General features: G+C 41.2%; 1 protein-coding gene and 1 long non-coding RNA gene across 2 annotated transcripts in view; one reads left to right on the top strand and one right to left on the bottom strand.

The window, feature by feature from the left end:
* LOC116620032 (tudor domain-containing protein 7-like) overlaps positions 1-23,816 on the bottom strand; it is a 40,886-nt gene that overhangs the window by 12,769 nt on the left and 4,301 nt on the right. The window contains exons 5-21 of the mRNA XM_048734390.1: positions 23,532-23,556; positions 23,293-23,350; positions 22,125-22,242; positions 20,153-20,498; positions 19,532-19,796; positions 19,312-19,400; positions 18,049-18,158; positions 17,511-17,568; positions 16,755-16,957; positions 16,464-16,573; positions 15,575-15,695; positions 15,294-15,422; positions 12,923-13,042; positions 12,309-12,413; positions 11,774-11,803; positions 11,617-11,688; positions 11,310-11,425 (exon numbers count right to left, since the gene is read on the bottom strand). Coding sequence (XP_048590347.1) covers positions 11,310-11,425; positions 11,617-11,688; positions 11,774-11,803; positions 12,309-12,413; positions 12,923-13,042; positions 15,294-15,422; positions 15,575-15,695; positions 16,464-16,573; positions 16,755-16,957; positions 17,511-17,568; positions 18,049-18,158; positions 19,312-19,400; positions 19,532-19,796; positions 20,153-20,498; positions 22,125-22,242; positions 23,293-23,350; positions 23,532-23,556 — 2,075 coding nt within the window. The remainder of the gene's footprint in view (positions 1-11,309; positions 11,426-11,616; positions 11,689-11,773; positions 11,804-12,308; positions 12,414-12,922; positions 13,043-15,293; positions 15,423-15,574; positions 15,696-16,463; positions 16,574-16,754; positions 16,958-17,510; positions 17,569-18,048; positions 18,159-19,311; positions 19,401-19,531; positions 19,797-20,152; positions 20,499-22,124; positions 22,243-23,292; positions 23,351-23,531; positions 23,557-23,816) is intronic.
* Positions 20,358-21,992, top strand: LOC125573690. Its single transcript, XR_007314171.1, has 2 exons — positions 20,358-20,482; positions 21,734-21,992. It is a non-coding gene; the product is annotated as an uncharacterized LOC125573690 (long non-coding RNA).

The following is a 23,816-nucleotide window of genomic DNA, read 5'->3' as shown; positions in this document are numbered from 1 at the left end:
GCAAATCCCCCTTAGTACCCCTATACTTCTCAAAACTTACTGTGTTGTTGATGGTTCTTCCTGGTTAAAGACCAGGTCCAGCAAATCCCCCTTACTACCCCTATACTTATCAATACTTACTGTGTTGTTGATGGCTATTCCTGGTCAAAAACCAGGTCCAGCAAATCCCCCTTAGTACCCCTATACTTCTCAATACTTACTGTGTTGTTGATGGCTCTTCCTGGTCAAAGACCAGGTCCTGCAAATCCCCCTTAGTACCCCTATACTTCTCAATACTTACTGTGTTGTTGATAGCTCTTCCTGGTCAAATATCAAGCCCAGCAAATCCCCCTTAGTACCCCTATACTTCTCAATACTTACTGTGTTGTTGATGGCTCTTCCTGGTCAAATATCAGGCCCAGCAAATCCCCCTTAGTACCCCTATACTTCTCAATATTTACTGTGTTGTTGATGGCTCTTCCTAGTCAAAGACCAAGTCCGCAAATCCCCCTTTGTACCTCTATACTTCTCAATACTTACTGTGTTGCTGATGGCTCTTCCTGGTCAAATATCAGGTCCAGCAAATCCCCCTTAGTACCCCTATACTTCTCAATACTTACTGTGTTGTTGATGGCTCTTCCTGGTCAAATATCAGGTCCAGCAAATCTCCCTTAGTACCCCTATACTTCTCAATACTTACTGTGTTGTTGATGGCTCTTCCTGGTCAAATATCAGGTCCAGCAAATCCCCCTTAGTACCCCTATACTTCTCAATACTTATTGTGTTGTTGATGGCTCTTCCTGGTCAAAAACCAGGTCCAGCAAATCCCCCTTAGTACCCCTATACTTCTCAATACTTACTGTGTTGTTGATGGTGCTTCCCGGTCAAATATCAGGTCCAGCAAATCCCCCTTAGTACCCCTATACTTCTCAATACTTACTGTGTTGTTGATGGCTCTTCCTGGTCAAATATCAGGTCCAGCAAATCCCCCTTAATACCCTTATACTTCTCAATACTTACTGTGTTGTTGATGGCTCTTATTGGTCAAACACCAGGTCCAGCAAATCCCCCTTAGAACCCCCATACTTCTCAATACTTATTGTGTTGTTGATGGCTCTTCCTGGTCAAAAACCAGGTCCAACAAATCCCCCTTAGTACCCCTATACTTCTCAATACTTACTGTGTTGTTGATGGCTATTCCTGGTCAAATATCAGGTCCAGCAAATCCCCCTTAGTACCCCTATACTTCTCAATACTTACTGTGTTGTTGATGGCTCTTCCTGGTCAAAGACCAGGTCCTGCAAATCCCCCTTAGTACCCCTATACTTCTCAATACTTACTGTGTTGTTGATGGCTCTTCCTGGTCAAAGACCAGGCCCAGCAAATCCCCCTTAGTACCCCTATACTTCTCAATATTTACTGTGTTGTTGATGGCTCTTCCTAGTCAAAGACCAAGTCCGCAAATCCCCCTTTGAACCTCTATACTTCTCAATACTTACTGTGTTGCTGATGGCTTTTCCTGGTCAAAAACCAGGTCCAGCAAACCCCCCTTAGAACCCCTATACCTCTCAATACTTACTGTGTTGTTGATGGCTCTTCCTGGTCAAAAACCAGGTCCAGCAAATCCCCCTAGTACCCCTATACTTCTCAATACTTACTGTGTTGTTGATGGCTCTTCCTGGTCAAATATCAGGTCCAGCAAATCCCCCTTAGTACCCCTATACTTCTCAATACTTACTGTGTTGTTGATGGCTCTTCCTGGTCAAATATCAGGTCCAGCAAATCCCCCTTAGTACCCCTATACTTCTCAATACTTACCGTGTTGTTGATTGCTCTTCCTGGTCAAAAACCAGGTCCAGCAAATCCCCCTTTAGTACCCCTATACTTTTCAATACTTACTGTGTTGTTGATGGCTCTTATTGGTCAAACACCAGGTCTAGCAAATCCCCCTTAGAACCCCCATACTTCTCAATACTTATTGTGTTGTTGATGGCTCTTCCTGGTCAAAAACTAGGTCCAACAAATCCCCCTTAGTACCCTTATACTTCTCAATACTTACTGTGTTGTTGATGGCTCTTCCTGGTCAAAAACCAGGTCCAGCAAATCCCCCTTAGTACCCCTATACTTCTCAAAACTTACTGTGTTGTTGATGGTTCTTCCTGGTTAAAGACCAGGTCCAGCAAATCCCCCTTACTACCCCTATACTTATCAATACTTACTGTGTTGTTGATGGCTATTCCTGGTCAAAAACCAGGTCCAGCAAATCCCCCTTAGTACCCCTATACTTCTCAATACTTACTGTGTTGTTGATGGCTCTTCCTGGTCAAAGACCAGGTCCTGCAAATCCCCCTTAGTACCCCTATACTTCTCAATACTTACTGTGTTGTTGATAGCTCTTCCTGGTCAAATATCAGGCCCAGCAAATCCCCCTTAGTACCCCTATACTTCTCAATACTTACTGTGTTGTTGATGGCTCTTCCTGGTCAAATATCAGGCCCAGCAAATCCCCCTTAGTACCCCTATACTTCTCAATATTTACTGTGTTGTTGATGGCTCTTCCTAGTCAAAGACCAAGTCCGCAAATCCCCCTTTGTACCTCTATACTTCTCAATACTTACTGTGTTGCTGATGGCTCTTCCTGGTCAAATATCAGGTCCAGCAAATCCCCCTTAGTACCCCTATACTTCTCAATACTTACTGTGTTGTTGATGGCTCTTCCTGGTCAAATATCAGGTCCAGCAAATCCCCCTTAGTACCCCTATACTTCTCAATACTTACTGTGTTGTTGATGGCTCTTCCTGGTCAAAAACCAGGTCCAGCAAATCCCCCTTAGTACCCCTATACTTCTCAATACTTACTGTGTTGTTGATGGTGCTTCCCGGTCAAATATCAGGTCCAGCAAATCCCCCTTAGTACCCCTATACTTCTCAATACTTACTGTGTTGTTGATGGTTCTTCCTGGTTAAAGACCAGGTCCAGCAAATCCCCCTTAGTACCCCTATACTTCTCAATACTTACCGTGTTGTTGATGGCTCTTCCTGGTCAAAAACCAGGTCCAGCAAATCCCCCTTAGTACCCTTATACTTCTCAATACTTACTGTGTTGTTGATGGCTCTTATTGGTCAAACACCAGGTACAGCAAATCCCCCTTAGAACCCCCATACTTCTCAATACTTATTGTGTTGTTGATGGCTCTTCCTGGTCAAAAACCAGGTCCAACAAATCCCCCTTAGTACCCTTATACTTCTCAATACTTACTGTGTTGTTGATGGCTCTTCCTGGTCAAATATCAGGTCCAGCAAATCCCCCTTAGTACCCCTATACTTCTCAATATTTACTGTGTTGTTGATGGCTCTTCCTAGTCAAAGACCAAGTCCGCAAATCCCCCTTAGAACCTCTATACTTCTCAATACTTACTGTATTGCTGATGGCTTTTCCTGGTCAAAAACTAGGTCCAACAAATCCCCCTTAGTACCCTTATACTTCTCAATACTTACTGTGTTGTTGATGGCTCTTCCTGGTCAAAAACCAGGTCCAGCAAATCCCCCTTAGTACCCCTATACTTCTCAAAACTTACTGTGTTGTTGATGGTTCTTCCTGGTTAAAGACCAGGTCCAGCAAATCCCCCTTACTACCCCTATACTTATCAATACTTACTGTGTTGTTGATGGCTATTCCTGGTCAAAAACCAGGTCCAGCAAATCCCCCTTAGTACCCCTATACTTCTCAATACTTACTGTGTTGTTGATGGCTCTTCCTGGTCAAAGACCAGGTCCTGCAAATCCCCCTTAGTACCCCTATACTTCTCAATACTTACTGTGTTGTTGATAGCTCTTCCTGGTCAAATATCAGGCCCAGCAAATCCCCCTTAGTACCCCTATACTTCTCAATACTTACTGTGTTGTTGATGGCTCTTCCTGGTCAAATATCAGGCCCAGCAAATCCCCCTTAGTACCCCTATACTTCTCAATATTTACTGTGTTGTTGATGGCTCTTCCTAGTCAAAGACCAAGTCCGCAAATCCCCCTTTGTACCTCTATACTTCTCAATACTTACTGTGTTGCTGATGGCTCTTCCTGGTCAAATATCAGGTCCAGCAAATCCCCCTTAGTACCCCTATACTTCTCAATACTTACTGTGTTGTTGATGGCTCTTCCTGGTCAAATATCAGGTCCAGCAAATCCCCCTTAGTACCCCTATACTTCTCAATACTTACTGTGTTGTTGATGGCTCTTCCTGGTCAAAAACCAGGTCCAGCAAATCCCCCTTAGTACCCCTATACTTCTCAATACTTACTGTGTTGTTGATGGTGCTTCCCGGTCAAATATCAGGTCCAGCAAATCCCCCTTAGTACCCCTATACTTCTCAATACTTACTGTGTTGTTGATGGCTCTTCCTGGTCAACTATCAGGTCCAGCAAATCCCCCTTAATACCCTTATACTTCTCAATACTTACTGTGTTGTTGATGGCTCTTATTGGTCAAACACCAGGTCCAGCAAATCCCCCTTAGAACCCCCATACTTCTCAATACTTATTGTGTTGTTGATGGCTCTTCCTGGTCAAAAACCAGGTCCAACAAATCCCCCTTAGTACCCCTATACTTCTCAATACTTACTGTGTTGTTGATGGCTCTTCCTGGTCAAAGACCAGGTCCTGCAAATCCCCCTTAGTACCCCTATACTTCTCAATACTTACTGTGTTGTTGATAGCTCTTCCTGGTCAAATATCAGGCCCAGCAAATCCCCCTTAGTACACCTATACTTTTCAATACTTACTGTGTTGCTGATGGTGCTTCCCGGTCAAATATCAGGTCCAGCAAATCCCCCTTAGTACCCCTATACTTCTCAATACTTACTGTGTTGTTGATGGCTCTTCCTGGTCAAATATCAGGCCCAGCAAATCCCCCTTAGTACCCCTATACTTCTCAATATTTACTGTGTTGTTGATGGCTCTTCCTAGTCAAAGACCAAGTCCGCAAATCCCCCTTTGAACCTCTATACTTCTCAATACTTACTGTGTTGCTGATGGCTTTTCCTGGTCAAAAACCAGGTCCAGCAAACCCCCCTTAGAACCCCTATACCTCTCAATACTTACTGTGTTGTTGATGGCTCTTCCTGGTCAAAAACCAGGTCCAGCAAATCCCCCTAGTACCCCTATACTTCTCAATACTTACTGTGTTGTTGATGGCTCTTCCTGGTCAAATATCAGGTCCAGCAAATCCCCCTTAGTACCCCTATACTTCTCAATACTTACTGTGTTGTTGATGGCTCTTCCTGGTCAAATATCAGGTCCAGCAAATCCCCCTTAGTACCCCTATACTTCTCAATACTTACTGTGTTGTTGATGGCTCTTCCTGGTCAAATATCAGGTCCAGCAAATCCCCCTTAGTACCCCTATACTTCTCAATACTTACTGTGTTGTTGATGGCTCTTCCTGGTCAAATATCAGGTCCAGCAAATCCCCCTTAGTACCCCTATACTTCTCAATACTTACCGTGTTGTTGATGGCTCTTCCTGGTCAAAAACCAGGTCCAGCAAATCCCCCTTTAGTACCCCTATACTTTTCAATACTTACTGTGTTGTTGATGGCTCTTATTGGTCAAACACCAGGTCTAGCAAATCCCCCTTAGAACCCCCATACTTCTCAATACTTATTGTGTTGTTGATGGCTCTTCCTGGTCAAAAACTAGGTCCAACAAATCCCCCTTAGTACCCTTATACTTCTCAATACTTACTGTGTTGTTGATGGCTCTTCCTGGTCAAAAACCAGGTCCAGCAAATCCCCCTTAGTACCCCTATACTTCTCAAAACTTACTGTGTTGTTGATGGTTCTTCCTGGTTAAAGACCAGGTCCAGCAAATCCCCCTTACTACCCCTATACTTATCAATACTTACTGTGTTGTTGATGGCTATTCCTGGTCAAAAACCAGGTCCAGCAAATCCCCCTTAGTACCCCTATACTTCTCAATACTTACTGTGTTGTTGATGGCTCTTCCTGGTCAAAGACCAGGTCCTGCAAATCCCCCTTAGTACCCCTATACTTCTCAATACTTACTGTGTTGTTGATAGCTCTTCCTGGTCAAATATCAAGCCCAGCAAATCCCCCTTAGTACCCCTATACTTCTCAATACTTACTGTGTTGTTGATGGCTCTTCCTGGTCAAATATCAGGCCCAGCAAATCCCCCTTAGTACCCCTATACTTCTCAATATTTACTGTGTTGTTGATGGCTCTTCCTAGTCAAAGACCAAGTCCGCAAATCCCCCTTTGTACCTCTATACTTCTCAATACTTACTGTGTTGCTGATGGCTCTTCCTGGTCAAATATCAGGTCCAGCAAATCCCCCTTAGTACCCCTATACTTCTCAATACTTACTGTGTTGTTGATGGCTCTTCCTGGTCAAATATCAGGTCCAGCAAATCTCCCTTAGTACCCCTATACTTCTCAATACTTACTGTGTTGTTGATGGCTCTTCCTGGTCAAATATCAGGTCCAGCAAATCCCCCTTAGTACCCCTATACTTCTCAATACTTATTGTGTTGTTGATGGCTCTTCCTGGTCAAAAACCAGGTCCAGCAAATCCCCCTTAGTACCCCTATACTTCTCAATACTTACTGTGTTGTTGATGGTGCTTCCCGGTCAAATATCAGGTCCAGCAAATCCCCCTTAGTACCCCTATACTTCTCAATACTTACTGTGTTGTTGATGGCTCTTCCTGGTCAAATATCAGGTCCAGCAAATCCCCCTTAATACCCTTATACTTCTCAATACTTACTGTGTTGTTGATGGCTCTTATTGGTCAAACACCAGGTCCAGCAAATCCCCCTTAGAACCCCCATACTTCTCAATACTTATTGTGTTGTTGATGGCTCTTCCTGGTCAAAAACCAGGTCCAACAAATCCCCCTTAGTACCCCTATACTTCTCAATACTTACTGTGTTGTTGATGGCTATTCCTGGTCAAATATCAGGTCCAGCAAATCCCCCTTAGTACCCCTATACTTCTCAATACTTACTGTGTTGTTGATGGCTCTTCCTGGTCAAAGACCAGGTCCTGCAAATCCCCCTTAGTACCCCTATACTTCTCAATACTTACTGTGTTGTTGATGGCTCTTCCTGGTCAAAGACCAGGCCCAGCAAATCCCCCTTAGTACCCCTATACTTCTCAATATTTACTGTGTTGTTGATGGCTCTTCCTAGTCAAAGACCAAGTCCGCAAATCCCCCTTTGAACCTCTATACTTCTCAATACTTACTGTGTTGCTGATGGCTTTTCCTGGTCAAAAACCAGGTCCAGCAAACCCCCCTTAGAACCCCTATACCTCTCAATACTTACTGTGTTGTTGATGGCTCTTCCTGGTCAAAAACCAGGTCCAGCAAATCCCCCTAGTACCCCTATACTTCTCAATACTTACTGTGTTGTTGATGGCTCTTCCTGGTCAAATATCAGGTCCAGCAAATCCCCCTTAGTACCCCTATACTTCTCAATACTTACTGTGTTGTTGATGGCTCTTCCTGGTCAAATATCAGGTCCAGCAAATCCCCCTTAGTACCCCTATACTTCTCAATACTTACCGTGTTGTTGATTGCTCTTCCTGGTCAAAAACCAGGTCCAGCAAATCCCCCTTTAGTACCCCTATACTTTTCAATACTTACTGTGTTGTTGATGGCTCTTATTGGTCAAACACCAGGTCTAGCAAATCCCCCTTAGAACCCCCATACTTCTCAATACTTATTGTGTTGTTGATGGCTCTTCCTGGTCAAAAACTAGGTCCAACAAATCCCCCTTAGTACCCTTATACTTCTCAATACTTACTGTGTTGTTGATGGCTCTTCCTGGTCAAAAACCAGGTCCAGCAAATCCCCCTTAGTACCCCTATACTTCTCAAAACTTACTGTGTTGTTGATGGTTCTTCCTGGTTAAAGACCAGGTCCAGCAAATCCCCCTTACTACCCCTATACTTATCAATACTTACTGTGTTGTTGATGGCTATTCCTGGTCAAAAACCAGGTCCAGCAAATCCCCCTTAGTACCCCTATACTTCTCAATACTTACTGTGTTGTTGATGGCTCTTCCTGGTCAAAGACCAGGTCCTGCAAATCCCCCTTAGTACCCCTATACTTCTCAATACTTACTGTGTTGTTGATAGCTCTTCCTGGTCAAATATCAGGCCCAGCAAATCCCCCTTAGTACCCCTATACTTCTCAATACTTACTGTGTTGTTGATGGCTCTTCCTGGTCAAATATCAGGCCCAGCAAATCCCCCTTAGTACCCCTATACTTCTCAATATTTACTGTGTTGTTGATGGCTCTTCCTAGTCAAAGACCAAGTCCGCAAATCCCCCTTTGTACCTCTATACTTCTCAATACTTACTGTGTTGCTGATGGCTCTTCCTGGTCAAATATCAGGTCCAGCAAATCCCCCTTAGTACCCCTATACTTCTCAATACTTACTGTGTTGTTGATGGCTCTTCCTGGTCAAATATCAGGTCCAGCAAATCCCCCTTAGTACCCCTATACTTCTCAATACTTACTGTGTTGTTGATGGCTCTTCCTGGTCAAAAACCAGGTCCAGCAAATCCCCCTTAGTACCCCTATACTTCTCAATACTTACTGTGTTGTTGATGGTGCTTCCCGGTCAAATATCAGGTCCAGCAAATCCCCCTTAGTACCCCTATACTTCTCAATACTTACTGTGTTGTTGATGGTTCTTCCTGGTTAAAGACCAGGTCCAGCAAATCCCCCTTAGTACCCCTATACTTCTCAATACTTACCGTGTTGTTGATGGCTCTTCCTGGTCAAAAACCAGGTCCAGCAAATCCCCCTTAGTACCCTTATACTTCTCAATACTTACTGTGTTGTTGATGGCTCTTATTGGTCAAACACCAGGTACAGCAAATCCCCCTTAGAACCCCCATACTTCTCAATACTTATTGTGTTGTTGATGGCTCTTCCTGGTCAAAAACCAGGTCCAACAAATCCCCCTTAGTACCCTTATACTTCTCAATACTTACTGTGTTGTTGATGGCTCTTCCTGGTCAAATATCAGGTCCAGCAAATCCCCCTTAGTACCCCTATACTTCTCAATATTTACTGTGTTGTTGATGGCTCTTCCTAGTCAAAGACCAAGTCCGCAAATCCCCCTTAGAACCTCTATACTTCTCAATACTTACTGTATTGCTGATGGCTTTTCCTGGTCAAAAACTAGGTCCAACAAATCCCCCTTAGTACCCTTATACTTCTCAATACTTACTGTGTTGTTGATGGCTCTTCCTGGTCAAAAACCAGGTCCAGCAAATCCCCCTTAGTACCCCTATACTTCTCAAAACTTACTGTGTTGTTGATGGTTCTTCCTGGTTAAAGACCAGGTCCAGCAAATCCCCCTTACTACCCCTATACTTATCAATACTTACTGTGTTGTTGATGGCTATTCCTGGTCAAAAACCAGGTCCAGCAAATCCCCCTTAGTACCCCTATACTTCTCAATACTTACTGTGTTGTTGATGGCTCTTCCTGGTCAAAGACCAGGTCCTGCAAATCCCCCTTAGTACCCCTATACTTCTCAATACTTACTGTGTTGTTGATAGCTCTTCCTGGTCAAATATCAGGCCCAGCAAATCCCCCTTAGTACCCCTATACTTCTCAATACTTACTGTGTTGTTGATGGCTCTTCCTGGTCAAATATCAGGCCCAGCAAATCCCCCTTAGTACCCCTATACTTCTCAATATTTACTGTGTTGTTGATGGCTCTTCCTAGTCAAAGACCAAGTCCGCAAATCCCCCTTTGTACCTCTATACTTCTCAATACTTACTGTGTTGCTGATGGCTCTTCCTGGTCAAATATCAGGTCCAGCAAATCCCCCTTAGTACCCCTATACTTCTCAATACTTACTGTGTTGTTGATGGCTCTTCCTGGTCAAATATCAGGTCCAGCAAATCCCCCTTAGTACCCCTATACTTCTCAATACTTACTGTGTTGTTGATGGCTCTTCCTGGTCAAAAACCAGGTCCAGCAAATCCCCCTTAGTACCCCTATACTTCTCAATACTTACTGTGTTGTTGATGGTGCTTCCCGGTCAAATATCAGGTCCAGCAAATCCCCCTTAGTACCCCTATACTTCTCAATACTTACTGTGTTGTTGATGGCTCTTCCTGGTCAACTATCAGGTCCAGCAAATCCCCCTTAATACCCTTATACTTCTCAATACTTACTGTGTTGTTGATGGCTCTTATTGGTCAAACACCAGGTCCAGCAAATCCCCCTTAGAACCCCCATACTTCTCAATACTTATTGTGTTGTTGATGGCTCTTCCTGGTCAAAAACCAGGTCCAACAAATCCCCCTTAGTACCCCTATACTTCTCAATACTTACTGTGTTGTTGATGGCTCTTCCTGGTCAAATATCAGGTCCAGCAAATCCCCCTTAGTACCCCTATACTTCTCAATACTTACTGTGTTGTTGATGGCTCTTCCTGGTCAAATATCAGGTCCAGCAAATCCCCCTTAGTACCCCTATACTTCTCAATACTTATTGTGTTGTTGATGGCTCTTCCTGGTCAAAAACCAGGTCCAGCAAATCCCCCTTAGTACCCCTATACTTCTCAATACTTACTGTGTTGTTGATGGTGCTTCCCGGTCAAATATCAGGTCCAGCAAATCCCCCTTAGTTACCCTATACTTCTCAATACTTACTGTGTTGTTGATGGCTCTTCCTGGTCAAATATCAGGTCCAGCAAATCCCCCTTAATACCCTTATACTTCTCAATATTTACTGTGTTGTTGATGGCTCTTATTGGTCAAACACCAGGTCCAGCAAATCCCCCTTAGAACCCCCATACTTCTCAATACTTATTGTGTTGTTGATGGCTCTTCCTGGTCAAAAACCAGGTCCAACAAATCCCCCTTAGTACCCCTATACTTCTCAATACTTACTGTGTTGTTGATGGCTATTCCTGGTCAAATATCAGGTCCAGCAAATCCCCCTTAGTACCCCTATACTTCTCAATACTTACTGTGTTGTTGATGGCTCTTCCTGGTCAAAGACCAGGTCCTGCAAATCCCCCTTAGTACCCCTATACTTCTCAATACTTATTGTGTTGTTGATAGCTCTTCCTGGTCAAATATCAGGCCCTGCAAATCCCCCTTTGTACCCCTATACTTCTCAATACTTACTGTTTTGTTGATGACTCTTCCTGGTCAAAAACCAGGTCCAGCAAATCCCCCTTAGTACCCCTATACTTCTCAATACTTACTGTGTTGTTGATGGGTCTTCCTGGTCAAAGACCAGGCCCTGCAAATCCCCCTTAGTACCCCTATACTTCTCAATACTTACTGTGCTGTTGATGGCTCTTCCTGGTCAAATATCAGGTCTAACACATCTTCCATGTTACCCTCTTCGTCTGTCGGCAAGAAGATATTGACAAGTGGGACGTCCTTGCACTTCACCATCTGAAATTAGATAAATTGTATTAACCGGCTGCAAAGTATGTATCCAAATATGTCAGAGATCAAAGTGAGCAACTAAACGTTAAATATTTGTGAGTTTTAAAATGTTGCCAAAGAAGATAATTTTAAGTTCTTGTCTACAGAACACCCTGACATGGCTCATAAATATGAGTTTCCAGCATGAGTTAACTTACCTGCAAGAGGGCACACTCGTTGCTTGCGACAAGCTCCATTAGCCTGTCTCTCTGCTCAGTCGATAAGGATCCCTATAAATACAACAGTCATCACATCAGAGCTCGATTCTTCATAATGCTCATCTGTGCAACAAACGAGGGTTGATTTAAATATTACCTTAAGTCCTGCAAGACGGACCTCTGCTGCCTAAGACAAAACAAAACTCAATAAGTCTATGTATTGCTATGCAGGCTTTTATCTAGAGGGAGAAGGGGCATTTCAAAGGTAACTTTCAGAAATGAATGGGCCATGCATTACGCAAACGTTGTAAAGCAATCATATTTATACCCAAAGGAAGCACGAATAATGCTCTATCTTAATGAGAGGTTTATGCCGGCATGTTAATTTGGGCACCATCTGCTGATACAAGTGCCATGAAACTCTTTTTGTAAAACGCAAAATCTTAATCAGCTTTCAGTGGATTTCAAAGCGACCGGCTACCTGACGATTCGGCTGGGGCGGTTGTCTAGTAGACAGTTGCCAAGTAATTCAGTTCCCTAAAGACCACTAAACAAGCATGACTACATACTACGAAAACACCATGACTTACACAACTTCACTGATTGGGCTAGCCTGTTTAAAAGTTGATTGATAGCTTTTGGAGCCTCTAATAGTGCGATCTAACATGTCCAGAAATAAATTGGTATTTTACCTGGAAGGGTAGTGTGGAGACATGCTCATTGGCTTTAGTTGGCTCTCTTAGTGAGGCTGAAGGTATGACCTCTTCATGACCGTAATCCACATAACGCACTTTAACCTAAAATAAATATGAATTCCTCAAAAAATGCCCACTCAAAATGCATAGAACCATAGTATAGTGTATTTCCACGTGCTGGTCAAGGATTTCTTAGCATAGAAACAGTCTCAAGTGCGGGTAAGGAGGCAGCATCAGGAAGTAGTAGGAAGAGGTTGGGCACAATATCCCAAACATATAGCATGGGGTGAATATCTGGATCTAATCAATAGGTAGATCTAAGCTGCCATATGTTTCTGCTTATACTTCAGCTTATTGGTAGGCCACTGGCTCCCTCATTCCTCCCCCCTGGATTTCCCATTGAGTCTAAGAAAGCATTACTGAAAGGTACGTTCTTAATAGGCCATTTCAGCTATAAGCTTGAGCACACATTACAATTGAAACCTACCTCGACTACCAGAATTTAAGCTCACACCAAACAATGCATGGGCTGCATTACTGCAGTTGAGGTGGGTTTCCATGTTGAGTGCACATGCATGATTATATATGCATGACAATACGTTTTGCTATACCTTTCTCTCAGACTGAAAGAGTTGATTGACTAACGCTCTATACCAGGAGCCATCAGATGATCGTGCACAGCAGATCTTTCCAACATGGGGTTTAGCGATGAACTCTGCTGCTTTTGTAGTCTGGTAATGCGATACATAACATTAATGAAGTTTGAAATGTTACAAAAATTCCCTAAACAGTTATCACATGGATACATGCATATACTGGACTGATACAAAGTACCTCCCCTCCCTGACAACTCTAGTTGTCTCAGCTAGCCTCTAACTCTAGTTGTTCTTGTGTTTCTTGCAACCATCTAGTTTGCGATTTCATTGGATTTCGATATGCAGTGTATGCTGCACATGACACAGGCTAAGTAAGGGTATGTAGGTCTTGTTTTAAAACAGTGTAACATTCATTTTGTTGCAATGTATGATTTAGTACAAAGACCTTTAATCTAGTTCATAAGCGTAACCTACAGATCTTGGAAGAAGTCTGAAGGCTTTAAATATGAACAGAAATAAAGATGTTCAGAAAGTTGAAATGTGGATAATACCTTGAAGAAATGTTCAGTGGATGATACCTTGCACTAATGTTCAGTGGGTAATACATTGGGATAATGTTCAGTGGATAATACATTGGGATAATGTTCAGTGGATAATACATTGGGGTGATGTTCAGTGGGTAATACATTGGGGTGATGTTCAGTGGATAATACATTGGAGTAATGTTCAGTGGATAATATTGAGTAATGTTAAGTGGATAATACATTGGGGTAATGTTCAGTGGATGATACCTTGCATTAATGTTCAGTGGGTAATATCTTGGAGTAATTTCCAGTGGATAATATATTAGATTAATGTTCAGTGGGTAATACATTGGAGTAATGTTCAGTGGATAATGCATTGGGGTAGTGTTCAGTGGATAATACATTGGAGTAATGTTCAGTGGATAATATTGAGTAATGTTAAGTGGATAATACCTTGGAGTAATATTCAGTGGATAATACATTGCATTAATGTTCAGTGGATGATACCTTGCATTAATGTTCAGTGGGTGATATGGAGTAATGTTCAGTGGATAATATCTTGGAGTAATTTCCAGTGGATAATATATTAGATTAATGTTCAGTGGATAATACCTTGGAGTAATGTTCAGTGGGTAATATGGAATAATGTTCAGTCGATAATACATTGGAGTAATGTTCAGTGGATAATGCATTGGAGTAATGTTCAGTTGATTATACATTGGATTAATGTTTAGTGAGTAAAACATTGGAGTAATGTTCAGTGAGTAGTACATTGGAGTAACGTTCAGTGGGTAATACCTTGAACTAACGTTCGTGTAATGTCCAGTGTGTAATAACTTGGAGTAATGTTCAGTGGGTAATGACTAGGAGTAATGTTCAGTGGGTAATACCTTGGAGTAATGTTCAGTAGGTAATGACTAGGAGTAATGTTCAGTGGGTAATACCTTGGAGTAATGTTCAGTGGGTAATGACTAGGAGTAATGTTCAGTGGGTAATACCTTGGAGTAATGTTCAGTGGGTAATGACTAGGAGTAATGTTCAGTGGGTAATACCTTGGAGTAATGTTCAGTGGGTAATGACTAGGAGTAATGTTCAGTGGGTAATACCTTGGAGTAATGTTCAGTAGGTAATGACTAGGAGTAATGTTCAGTGGGTAATACCTTGGAGTAATGTTCAGTGGGTAATGACTAGGAGTAATGTTCAGTGGGTAATACCTTGGAGTAATGTTCAGTTGGTAATGACTAGGAGTAATGTTCAGTGGGTAATACCTTGGAGTAATGTTCAGTGGGTAATGACTAGGAGTAATGTTCAGTGGGTAATACCTTGGAGTAATGTTCAGTGGGTAATGACTAGGAATAATGTTCAGTGGGTAATACCTTGGAGTAATGTTCAGTGGGTAATGACTAGGAGTAATGTTCAGTGGGTAATACCTTGGAGTAATGTTCAGTGGGTAATACCTTGGAGTAATGTTCAGTGGGTAATACCTTGGAGTAATGTTCAGTGGGTAATACCTTGGAGTAATGTTCAGTGGGTAATGACTAGGAGTAATGTTCAGTGGGTAATGACTAGGAGTAATGTTCAGTGGGTAATGACTAGGAGTAATGTTCAGTGGGTAATGACTAGGAGTAATGTTCAGTGGGTAATACCTTGGAGTAATGTTCAGTGGGTAATACCTTGGAGTAATGTTCAGTGGGTAATGACCAGGAGTAATGTTCAGTGGGTAATGACTAGGAGTAATGTTCAGTGGGTAATGACTAGGAGTAATGTTCAGTGGGTAATGACTAGGAGTAATGTTCAGTGGGTAATGACTAGGAGTAATGTTCAGTGGGTAATGACTAGGAGTAATGTTCAGTGGGTAATACCTTGGAGTAATGGTCAGTGATGTCTGTCATTAATTCCTCTAGGCGATTCAGGCCAGGGCCAGGAACTTGGACGAACAAACTGCCTGACTCTGAGGCATAGACGATGGCCACTTCTGTTTGCTGGTTAACCTAAAGGGTTGTTAAAATCTTAAATATCCCGAGTTAGTCGGACCTCTGTTATTATTTTCCGCAAAATGAAATAATGCTGCTCTTATTGTATATGTGAGGATGATTAGTTTGACAAATATATTTCACAGACAATTATTAATGTTTATGCATACCTTTGGCAAGGATGGTTTAAGATCCTCGTCCGGGAGGATGAGTCTTCTGACAATATCATTCAAGTTCAGGTCTAACCCGTCTGCCGTGTTAAATAGCTCTACAGGTGTGGTCTCCCCTGTTCTAATGGATAGCAATAACGAGTTAATTCAAATCCTTGTATCATTCAAGTTCAGGGCTGATGTGTCATAGAACTCGACAGGCAGAATCATGTGTTCTATGGCGGGGAATAGCAAGTGAATTTAAAGGTTGATGTATGTTAATCAAGTCTAGAACCTCCTGTTCCATAAAGAGCAATAGTTAATTTAAAGGTTTTTGAAAATCATATTGAGTACGTTTGTAGATCTATTTTGTCACCAGCCTGTGGAGTAATGACCACACCCTGGCAAAGATGGAGATCTCTTGATTTAGTCCACAAGCGAAACCCTCAAACAACAAGGATGGAGTGGGGGTTTTAGATATGGACATGAATAGTTCTCAATTCATAGGCTTTATATTTATTAGGATCAATCTTTTTATCTATTTAGAACACGAGTATTGCAGACCAAGCTAATGCAAAAGTGGCAAAATTTCCGACAATGGTACCTAGATATGCACCTGCTCGCCAGGATATAAAGCCAAACAGTGCACGTGTGAGTATGGTTAATTGGAGACAACTTTTAAAATGCTAAAGCTCCATGAGCCGTATTCTATGCAAATTAATGCAAATGAATAAGGTGCATTGTTTTACCTTCATTTGCATGCATTTGCATTGAATAAGGCTCATGGAAAATACGTTTGTGCATGGCCTAAGACACTCACAACTCCATTAAGCGCTTCATTCAAAAGGACCTTGAGTGCATCTAAATCTATGATTAATTAATCAGTCAGTTACTAATCAGTTAATTTTACCTGTCAAAGGTAAGTGCCACAAACTGCTTTGCCAACAACATGTGGTTGAGCTTCTCTAGCACCTCTGGTTTCTTGCTGCGAGGGACGGCATAAAGGCTGACCGTGATAGCCTGAAAGGATGTGTCAAGTGAGACAAGAAAGCTCCTAAATCCCATCAAACATAAAATAACACGGATTAGCAGTACAGGAATAGAAAAAAATATTTTCCAGCCCTATGAAGTGAAAACAAGTAATATGCTGAATATGTACTATAGTTTTGTTGTCGTTGTTGTCACTTTGCATTCCACAAACCTGTAGAGGTAGTTCATAAAAGCGTGGCGGCAGGCCCTTGAGGTCTTGTACAGGGGCATGTCTGATGTCTCCATAGTCTACAAATTCTAGCTTGGCTTTTGTGTCATTAATACTTAGAACTTTTACTCTGTACCACTGTTCTTTCTCATGAATCAGGTTGGTACGGATGGCACACAGATCGCCAGTCTTTGGTTGGTAGGGTTCTGATACAGAAAAACAACATCTTTTCATATAATTTAATATTCATGTAATGCCATGGTAAACAGAATACCAACCTTAGGTTGACATGGCTCTGAAATATGGAATAACACAGTCTTAGAAGGGGAGGGGGTTGATGAGGAATTAATAAAAACTTAAATCTACAGAAGTGTTAATCTATCAACCTTTTCAATGCAGCAGCATCACTGAAGTGAATACGAATCAGCACATCCTGTTTTATTGTTTACACTTGAAATTAGAAATATCAGTGTGTAAAATGATTTCATAATAACTACCTAGATTTGAAGCCTGATATTTCATTGACAATATCAGATTGACAGTATCTCGTATATGCCATTTGAGTAACTTGATAATGATTGGGGTAGTTATTATTTGTTATTGAAATTGATCTAATGAATTTGAGATTTCATAACATATTTTTTCAACAAATGTTAAAAGAAAACAATACCTAAGTGTGACGAACAAGGACTCTTTAATATGTGATAACGCATATTTTTTCCATAGAACCCCCTTGTTTTGCCCCTGGGAATTACTTACCATCAGAGCGGTCTTCAAAGTAACTTTCCATACTGAATTCCATAGCTTCAAGTTTACTCTACAAGTTAAAATAATAAATTTTATGAATAGATATCTATAGATAGAAAAAAGGCGAACATTGTTGATCCCTTTTGTCACCAGCCTGTGGAGTAATGACCACACCCAGGCAAAGATGGAGATCTCTTGATTTAGTCCACAAGCGAAACCCTCAAACAACAAGGATGGAGTGAAGGTTTTAGATATGGACATTAATATTTTTCAATTAAGAGACTTTTTTTATCAATATTTTTATCTATTTAGAACACAAGTATTGCAGACCAAGCCTATGCAAAAGTAGCAGCCTTCATGACAATGATATCCATGTGCGCACCTGCTTGCCATGATAAAATGGCAAACAGTGCAAATGTGAGAATGGTGAATTGGAGAAACAAAATAAGTATATTACCTGTTTTTATTGTACTCCTACTGTATTGTACTGTTGAAGACAAATCCTTAAAGCCTGTGTAGCCAATTTCTTCGTATAATAAATCTTACTCACTGAAAACTCTTCGCCTACAAGTTGGACACTAATGTTTTCCGTGCTCTGGATGTTGCTGACGTAGATGTCAATGAAGTCATCAACTTGGTCTTTAGGCACCATCACTTTTTCTGCAAAGTCAAAAATGCACAACCCTGACAAGTCAAATGCACTGTTTAAACAAGTTCAGAAGCCATTTGATGGCCAAGTGTAATAGAGCGCTGCGCAACCTAGACAGGTCAGTAGCCATTTGATGGCCAATTGTGATAAAATATGGCACAGGTTGGATGGGCCAGAATCCAATTAATGGCCAAGTGTGATAAAATACGGCCCGGCCTGACAGGCCAGAAGCTATTTGATGGCCAAGTCTGATAGAACAATGCACAGCAAAGTAGCCATTTGATGGCCAATTGTGATAAAATACGGCACAGGTTGGATGGGCCAGAAGCCAATTAATGGCCAAGTGTGATAAAATACGGCCAGGCCTGACAGGCCAGAAGCTATTTGATGGCCAAGTCTGATAGAACAATGCACAGCAAAGTAGCCATTTGATGGCCAATTGTGATAAAATATGGCACAGGTTGGATGGGCCAGAAGCCAATTAATGGCCAAGTGTGATAAAATACGGCAGAAGCTATTTGATGGCCAAGTCTGATAGAACAATGCACAGCAAAGTAGCCATTTGATGGCCAATTGTGATAAAATACGGCACAGGTTGGATGGGCCAGAAGCCAATTAATGGCCAAGTGTGATAAAATACGGCAGAAGCTATTTGATGGCCAAGTCTGATAGAACAATGCACAGCAAAGTAGCCATTTGATGGCCAATTGTGATAAAATACGGCCCAGCCTGACAGGCCAGAAGCTATTTGATGGCCAAGTCTGATAGAACAATGCACAGCAAAGATGTGTCAGAAGACACTTGATGGCCAAGTGTGATAGAACACTGCCCAGACCAGACAGGCCAGAAGACATTTAATGGCCAAATATGATAGAATACTGCCCAGCCCAGACGGGTCAGAAGCCATTTGATGGCCAAGTATGATAGAATACTGCCCAGCCCAGACAGGCCAGAAGACATTTGATGGCCAAGTATGATAGAATACTGCCCAGCCCAGACAGGCCAGAAGACATTTGATGGCCAAGTGTGATAGAACACTGCACAGCCCAGACAGGTCAGAAGCCAGCCATGATGGCCAAGTGTGAAAAAACACCACACAGCTCAAACAATTACAAGTTATTCATATATGTCTTAAGATCTGGTTGGGTGTATGGCTTGAGTTACCTGGCAGCTTGGGGGCACCCTGTTCTTTCTGGTTCGAGCGAGACCTCAGGAAAGGCCTGGGCGTGGACCTCTTAGGCTCTGCTGGAGTACTAAATCAAATAATAAGCTGATTTAGAAGGTTTTTCATTGAATACATGAAATATGACATACATATGAATGCAAAGACTAGATTTCCTCCCAACCTAAACCATAACCACAACACCATACCTCCAATACTCACCTATCAGAAGGTTGTTCTTCTGCTCCACTGGGACTATGAGGCTGCCCATTTCCAGGAAGTACAGATAAAGCACTCTTGACACCATTACCAGATGGCAGTGGTACTTTCTTGCCTGGAAGGCTTGGCCCTGCTGTTAAGGGAGGCTCTGAAGGTGTGGCTACAGCAGTGCTGGCAGTCTCTACTGGAGGGGGACTTATTTTTGTCCCTTGTAGCATGTTGCACAAAGCATCTTCAAGGGAGTCAAAAGTGATATGCAAAAGATCCCCTATAAAAATATGTCCGAAAAATTAGTACTATTGTTTCCAGGACACAAAGTTGGTTTTACTAACTTCCTAAGATACAGAAGTCTTTATAAATTAAGAACTTTTCTTTTGAGAGAAGGTGTGAACCTCATAGTATTTTCCAAGAGCTCAAAATGGTTTTAATAATGATGCAGTGTTATACAACACTGCACAGCTGTTAGTTACTTCTAAGAATACAAAACAGTAACAAAGAGTAAATATGTAGTATAAGAGCTATTTTAGGATATAAAGCTCTCGTCTCAAATCGTCACATTAAAGGAAAGTGCAAGCACTTTGCCATCATGCTACTCAATTATCACATTTTCTTGTCTTTACTCACCACATCTCTGCTGCACCTTTATCTTCATAGGCACATCAGCAGTATTTTGTCGAAACAGCTCTAAACACTTTTCCTGAACTGCCTTGCTGGCCTTGAAGCTTTCAACACCATCCAGTGTACAGTGAATAGCCATCTTAGGCAAGGCGGCGTGTTTCTCCAAAAGGTGCCGTAACCTGGTGGACGGCAGGTACTCCGTGTTACCATAGTCAACATACAGCACCTTGACAGTTGTGGTATCCCTGTTGGTAATGCACTCCTGGATTTGTGCTCTGTACCAGGCATCATCCTCTGTGAACCGCGCCACACAGAACATGTCTTTGGCTGGTTGAAGTATTGTGCTTGATACCTATAAGAAATTAATCATACTTACATTATCATTATCATCCATGGCATGCATCTTTTAACACCCTGCCCATGTAACAGGGTACCCAAGGTTTTATTAAAAGGTAACGGGGTTATATTCTCCTGTATCTCTTATTATATTTGCTTCAAATAGGGGAATGCTAGAGCTTGGCTAGACGGAATTAAAAAACATCAATCCGCTGCTGAGATACACACATTTCTCTCGCTCTCTTGCGTTCTCTCTCTCTCTCGCTCTCTCTCTCTCTCTTTCGCGCTCTCTTTCTCTCTCTCTCACTCGCTCTCTCTCTCTCACTCTCTTTCGCTTTCTCTGCCTTTGTCAGGGCTTCTGGAATTACGTGCTTGTGCACGTAATCCACAAATTTCCGCGTAATCCCGCGTAATTTAGATAAATTTTGAAAAACAAAACATTTAAGTACACAGTTGATCTGTTCTTTTAGGGTTCTTACCTCTATTTCTCGTAGAAAAAACTCAGATATTCTTTGTAAGAGTGCGATATTTCGAACTGAATTTCGAAAACAAATAAAATGACTAGACATTCTTTGCTAAACCGCAAAGGCCTAGGACTAATAATAAAATACCTTTTTTAATTGGCTGGTGGATATGAGCCAATGAAAACTCGTCTAAGATATTTTCGCGCAAAAAATAAGCATTTTTCAAGTTATTTCGTGCTTTCCTTCGGTACAAAATGTAGTTTGGGCGCAACAGTTGATATTCCGTGTAATTTAGCGGGTGATTCAGTAAAGAATCCTGTAAAGAATTTTGATTTTTAAAGAAAAATGTATTGCAAAATCCTGCGTAATTTAGCACGTAATAATTGATTTTCCGCGTAATTTAGCAAAGAATCCTGTGTAATTTTGAGTTTTTTTCCGCGTAATTCCAGAAGCCCTGCTTTGTGATGTAGTACCTTTGGGGTATACCCAAGATTTTTCGAACATTTTTACATTCTTCTGTCTCCCGTTATTTGTTGGGTAGAATTAGGGGGTTCTGGAAACCCTGGGAACTCCCTCCCCATAAAATCAGACCTCAACAATGCCCCACTGGACCTTCGGCTTACATGTTTTGTGTGTAAAGTTTAATAGCTAGAGAGCCAAAATCTGTCTGTTGTAATAATTTCATTTCCCGTAAGGTATGATCAAGTCATCTAAATAATATAACTATAGATAATTTCTGCCAAATTCAATGCATATTAAAAACACTGTTGATCCCTTTTGTCACCAGCCTGTGGAGTAATGACCACACCCTGGCAAAGATGGAGATCTCTTGATTTAGTCCACAAGCGAAACCCTCAAACAACAAGGATGGAGTGGGGGTTTTAGATATGGACATCAACAGTCAGATTTTGATGGTCATTGTGTAGTGCAAAAGGGTGACTTATCATGGGTAGGAAAACGAGATTATGAATTCCAATTTCATTGCAATGGACTAGGTAAAACTTATATATATGGATAAAAAATAAACTTGCATCACTATTAGAGAACAAAGAGGAGTTTATGGTGCAAAGTCTTCAATCTGAGTCTTCAAATGACCATAAATAACAATCAAATTCCATATCTTTCTCTGCCATTGCTTAAGGTCCTAATATGTCATCTACAACACTGTTAATACCTACCTCGCAGTCTTTCATCAACAGATCCTGCAGCTCTGCCAGCTTATCTTCAAAACTTTTGAGCTGTACATAAAAGTCGTCCAGGTTGTTTATATGACTCACATACACCTCGACCGTCGTCCTGCAATACGAGTATGAGATAACAGTATAGTTATGAACTGAAAAGGCTCTCAGATCTCCCTATATATATACAACCGGCCTGCTGTTCACCTATTCCACGATTATTCACACAAAAACAAACACAACTTCAACAGCAGACATAATATATCCTACATATCCTTCAAATATATACTACAAAACGAGGCGCAAGTTTAGATTTTGTCCTATCCTTCCAAATTTAATTTAGATTTCTTCCTATCCTTCCAAATTAAATTAAGTTAGGCCGTATTTTCTGAATTTTGAAAAAAGAAGAGGATGAAAAAAAATGCAAATCGGAAAAATACAGGCAGGAGAATGAACTCTCTCTCTCTCGTTTTTCGCTGTTTCCTAGTTCCGGTTAGCATAATATTTTGATGAAGAGGATCATTCTTGATAAGCTCCAGCTCGTTACCACATCATTACTATATTTCTCGGGTACTTAATTTCGCAAAAAAAGGATCAACATATTTCGCGAAATTTTGCGGTTTTGGTGCAAAATTATTTGCTTTTAGCAAAAGTGTCAAAAATGCATTTATTTCTCCGAGAATTTAATTAAACATTACAACAAAACAAAACAGTAGAAATCGTATTGTGCTAAAGCTATTGTCTAACACATTTACATACATGGAAGCTGTGAGACAAAAGTTAAGAATCATAAGTTCTTAATCGTTTTTGTCTTGGTCGTCATTAAAAACAAACAAACAAGGGAAACAAAAAGAGAAGGGTACTGAATTTTGCGATATTAAAGTTCATAGGAAAAGGAATAGGATTTTGTGGGGCTAAAATGTTGCAAAATTAAACAGACCAATAATGTATTTTGATTAGCCACAGTGGCTTTTGCCCTCAAGATCCTAGCACACAGGATGTATGGGTTTGGAGGCGCTTTAGGTTGCTGAAGGTTTCATTTTCCATGTTAATACCAAAACAAGAATATTATTTTTTTTTGTCTGGATGTAGACAGTCAAATCTCCAGAGGGCAGTTCATTGAGCCAGCGGCTGTCATGTTTTGAGAAGGCTGCCTTTGTATTCTTACCCAATGTCTGGCATTCTGGATGTCAAATAAAAGAGCTCAACAGTCTTGACCGATCCTCCTGTCAAGAACAAAGTTAATGGATGAAAAAGAAATTTATGTTACATACAGTATAATGACAATGATAATATGTTATTGAAAGAGACATTGACCAATAAAAAACAGACAAATAAAAAAATAGCAGACAAACAGGCAAATGGACAGACAATAGACAGATAGACTGACACTGTACAGTACCACACCTTTGGGGGGAGGTTTTTCTTCTTCCTAGAATAAAAACATTAAAGATATTAAGATTTTAAAGAAATTCTTTCTTATACATGTTATTGGCCATAAAACGATTAAAAAAATTAGAGGCTCACAAGTTCTTCTATGAGTCAAGCAAACAAGGACAATAAGATGCTTATTATATGGTACTGTTTTTTGGACTGTATACAATGATGTTTGGCCCACTTATCAACAAATGAAAGTGTGCATAGCATTAGCAATGGAGCTGCACAATTAATCCACTTATGCTAAACTTCCAT

The sequence above is a fragment of the Nematostella vectensis genome, chromosome 11 (genome assembly GCF_932526225.1).
Source record: "Nematostella vectensis chromosome 11, jaNemVect1.1, whole genome shotgun sequence".
In the NCBI taxonomy this organism is placed as follows: Eukaryota; Metazoa; Cnidaria; class Anthozoa; order Actiniaria; family Edwardsiidae; genus Nematostella; species Nematostella vectensis.
Note: the sequence above shows the minus strand (reverse complement) of the source record. Positions and strands in the feature narration are given on the sequence as shown.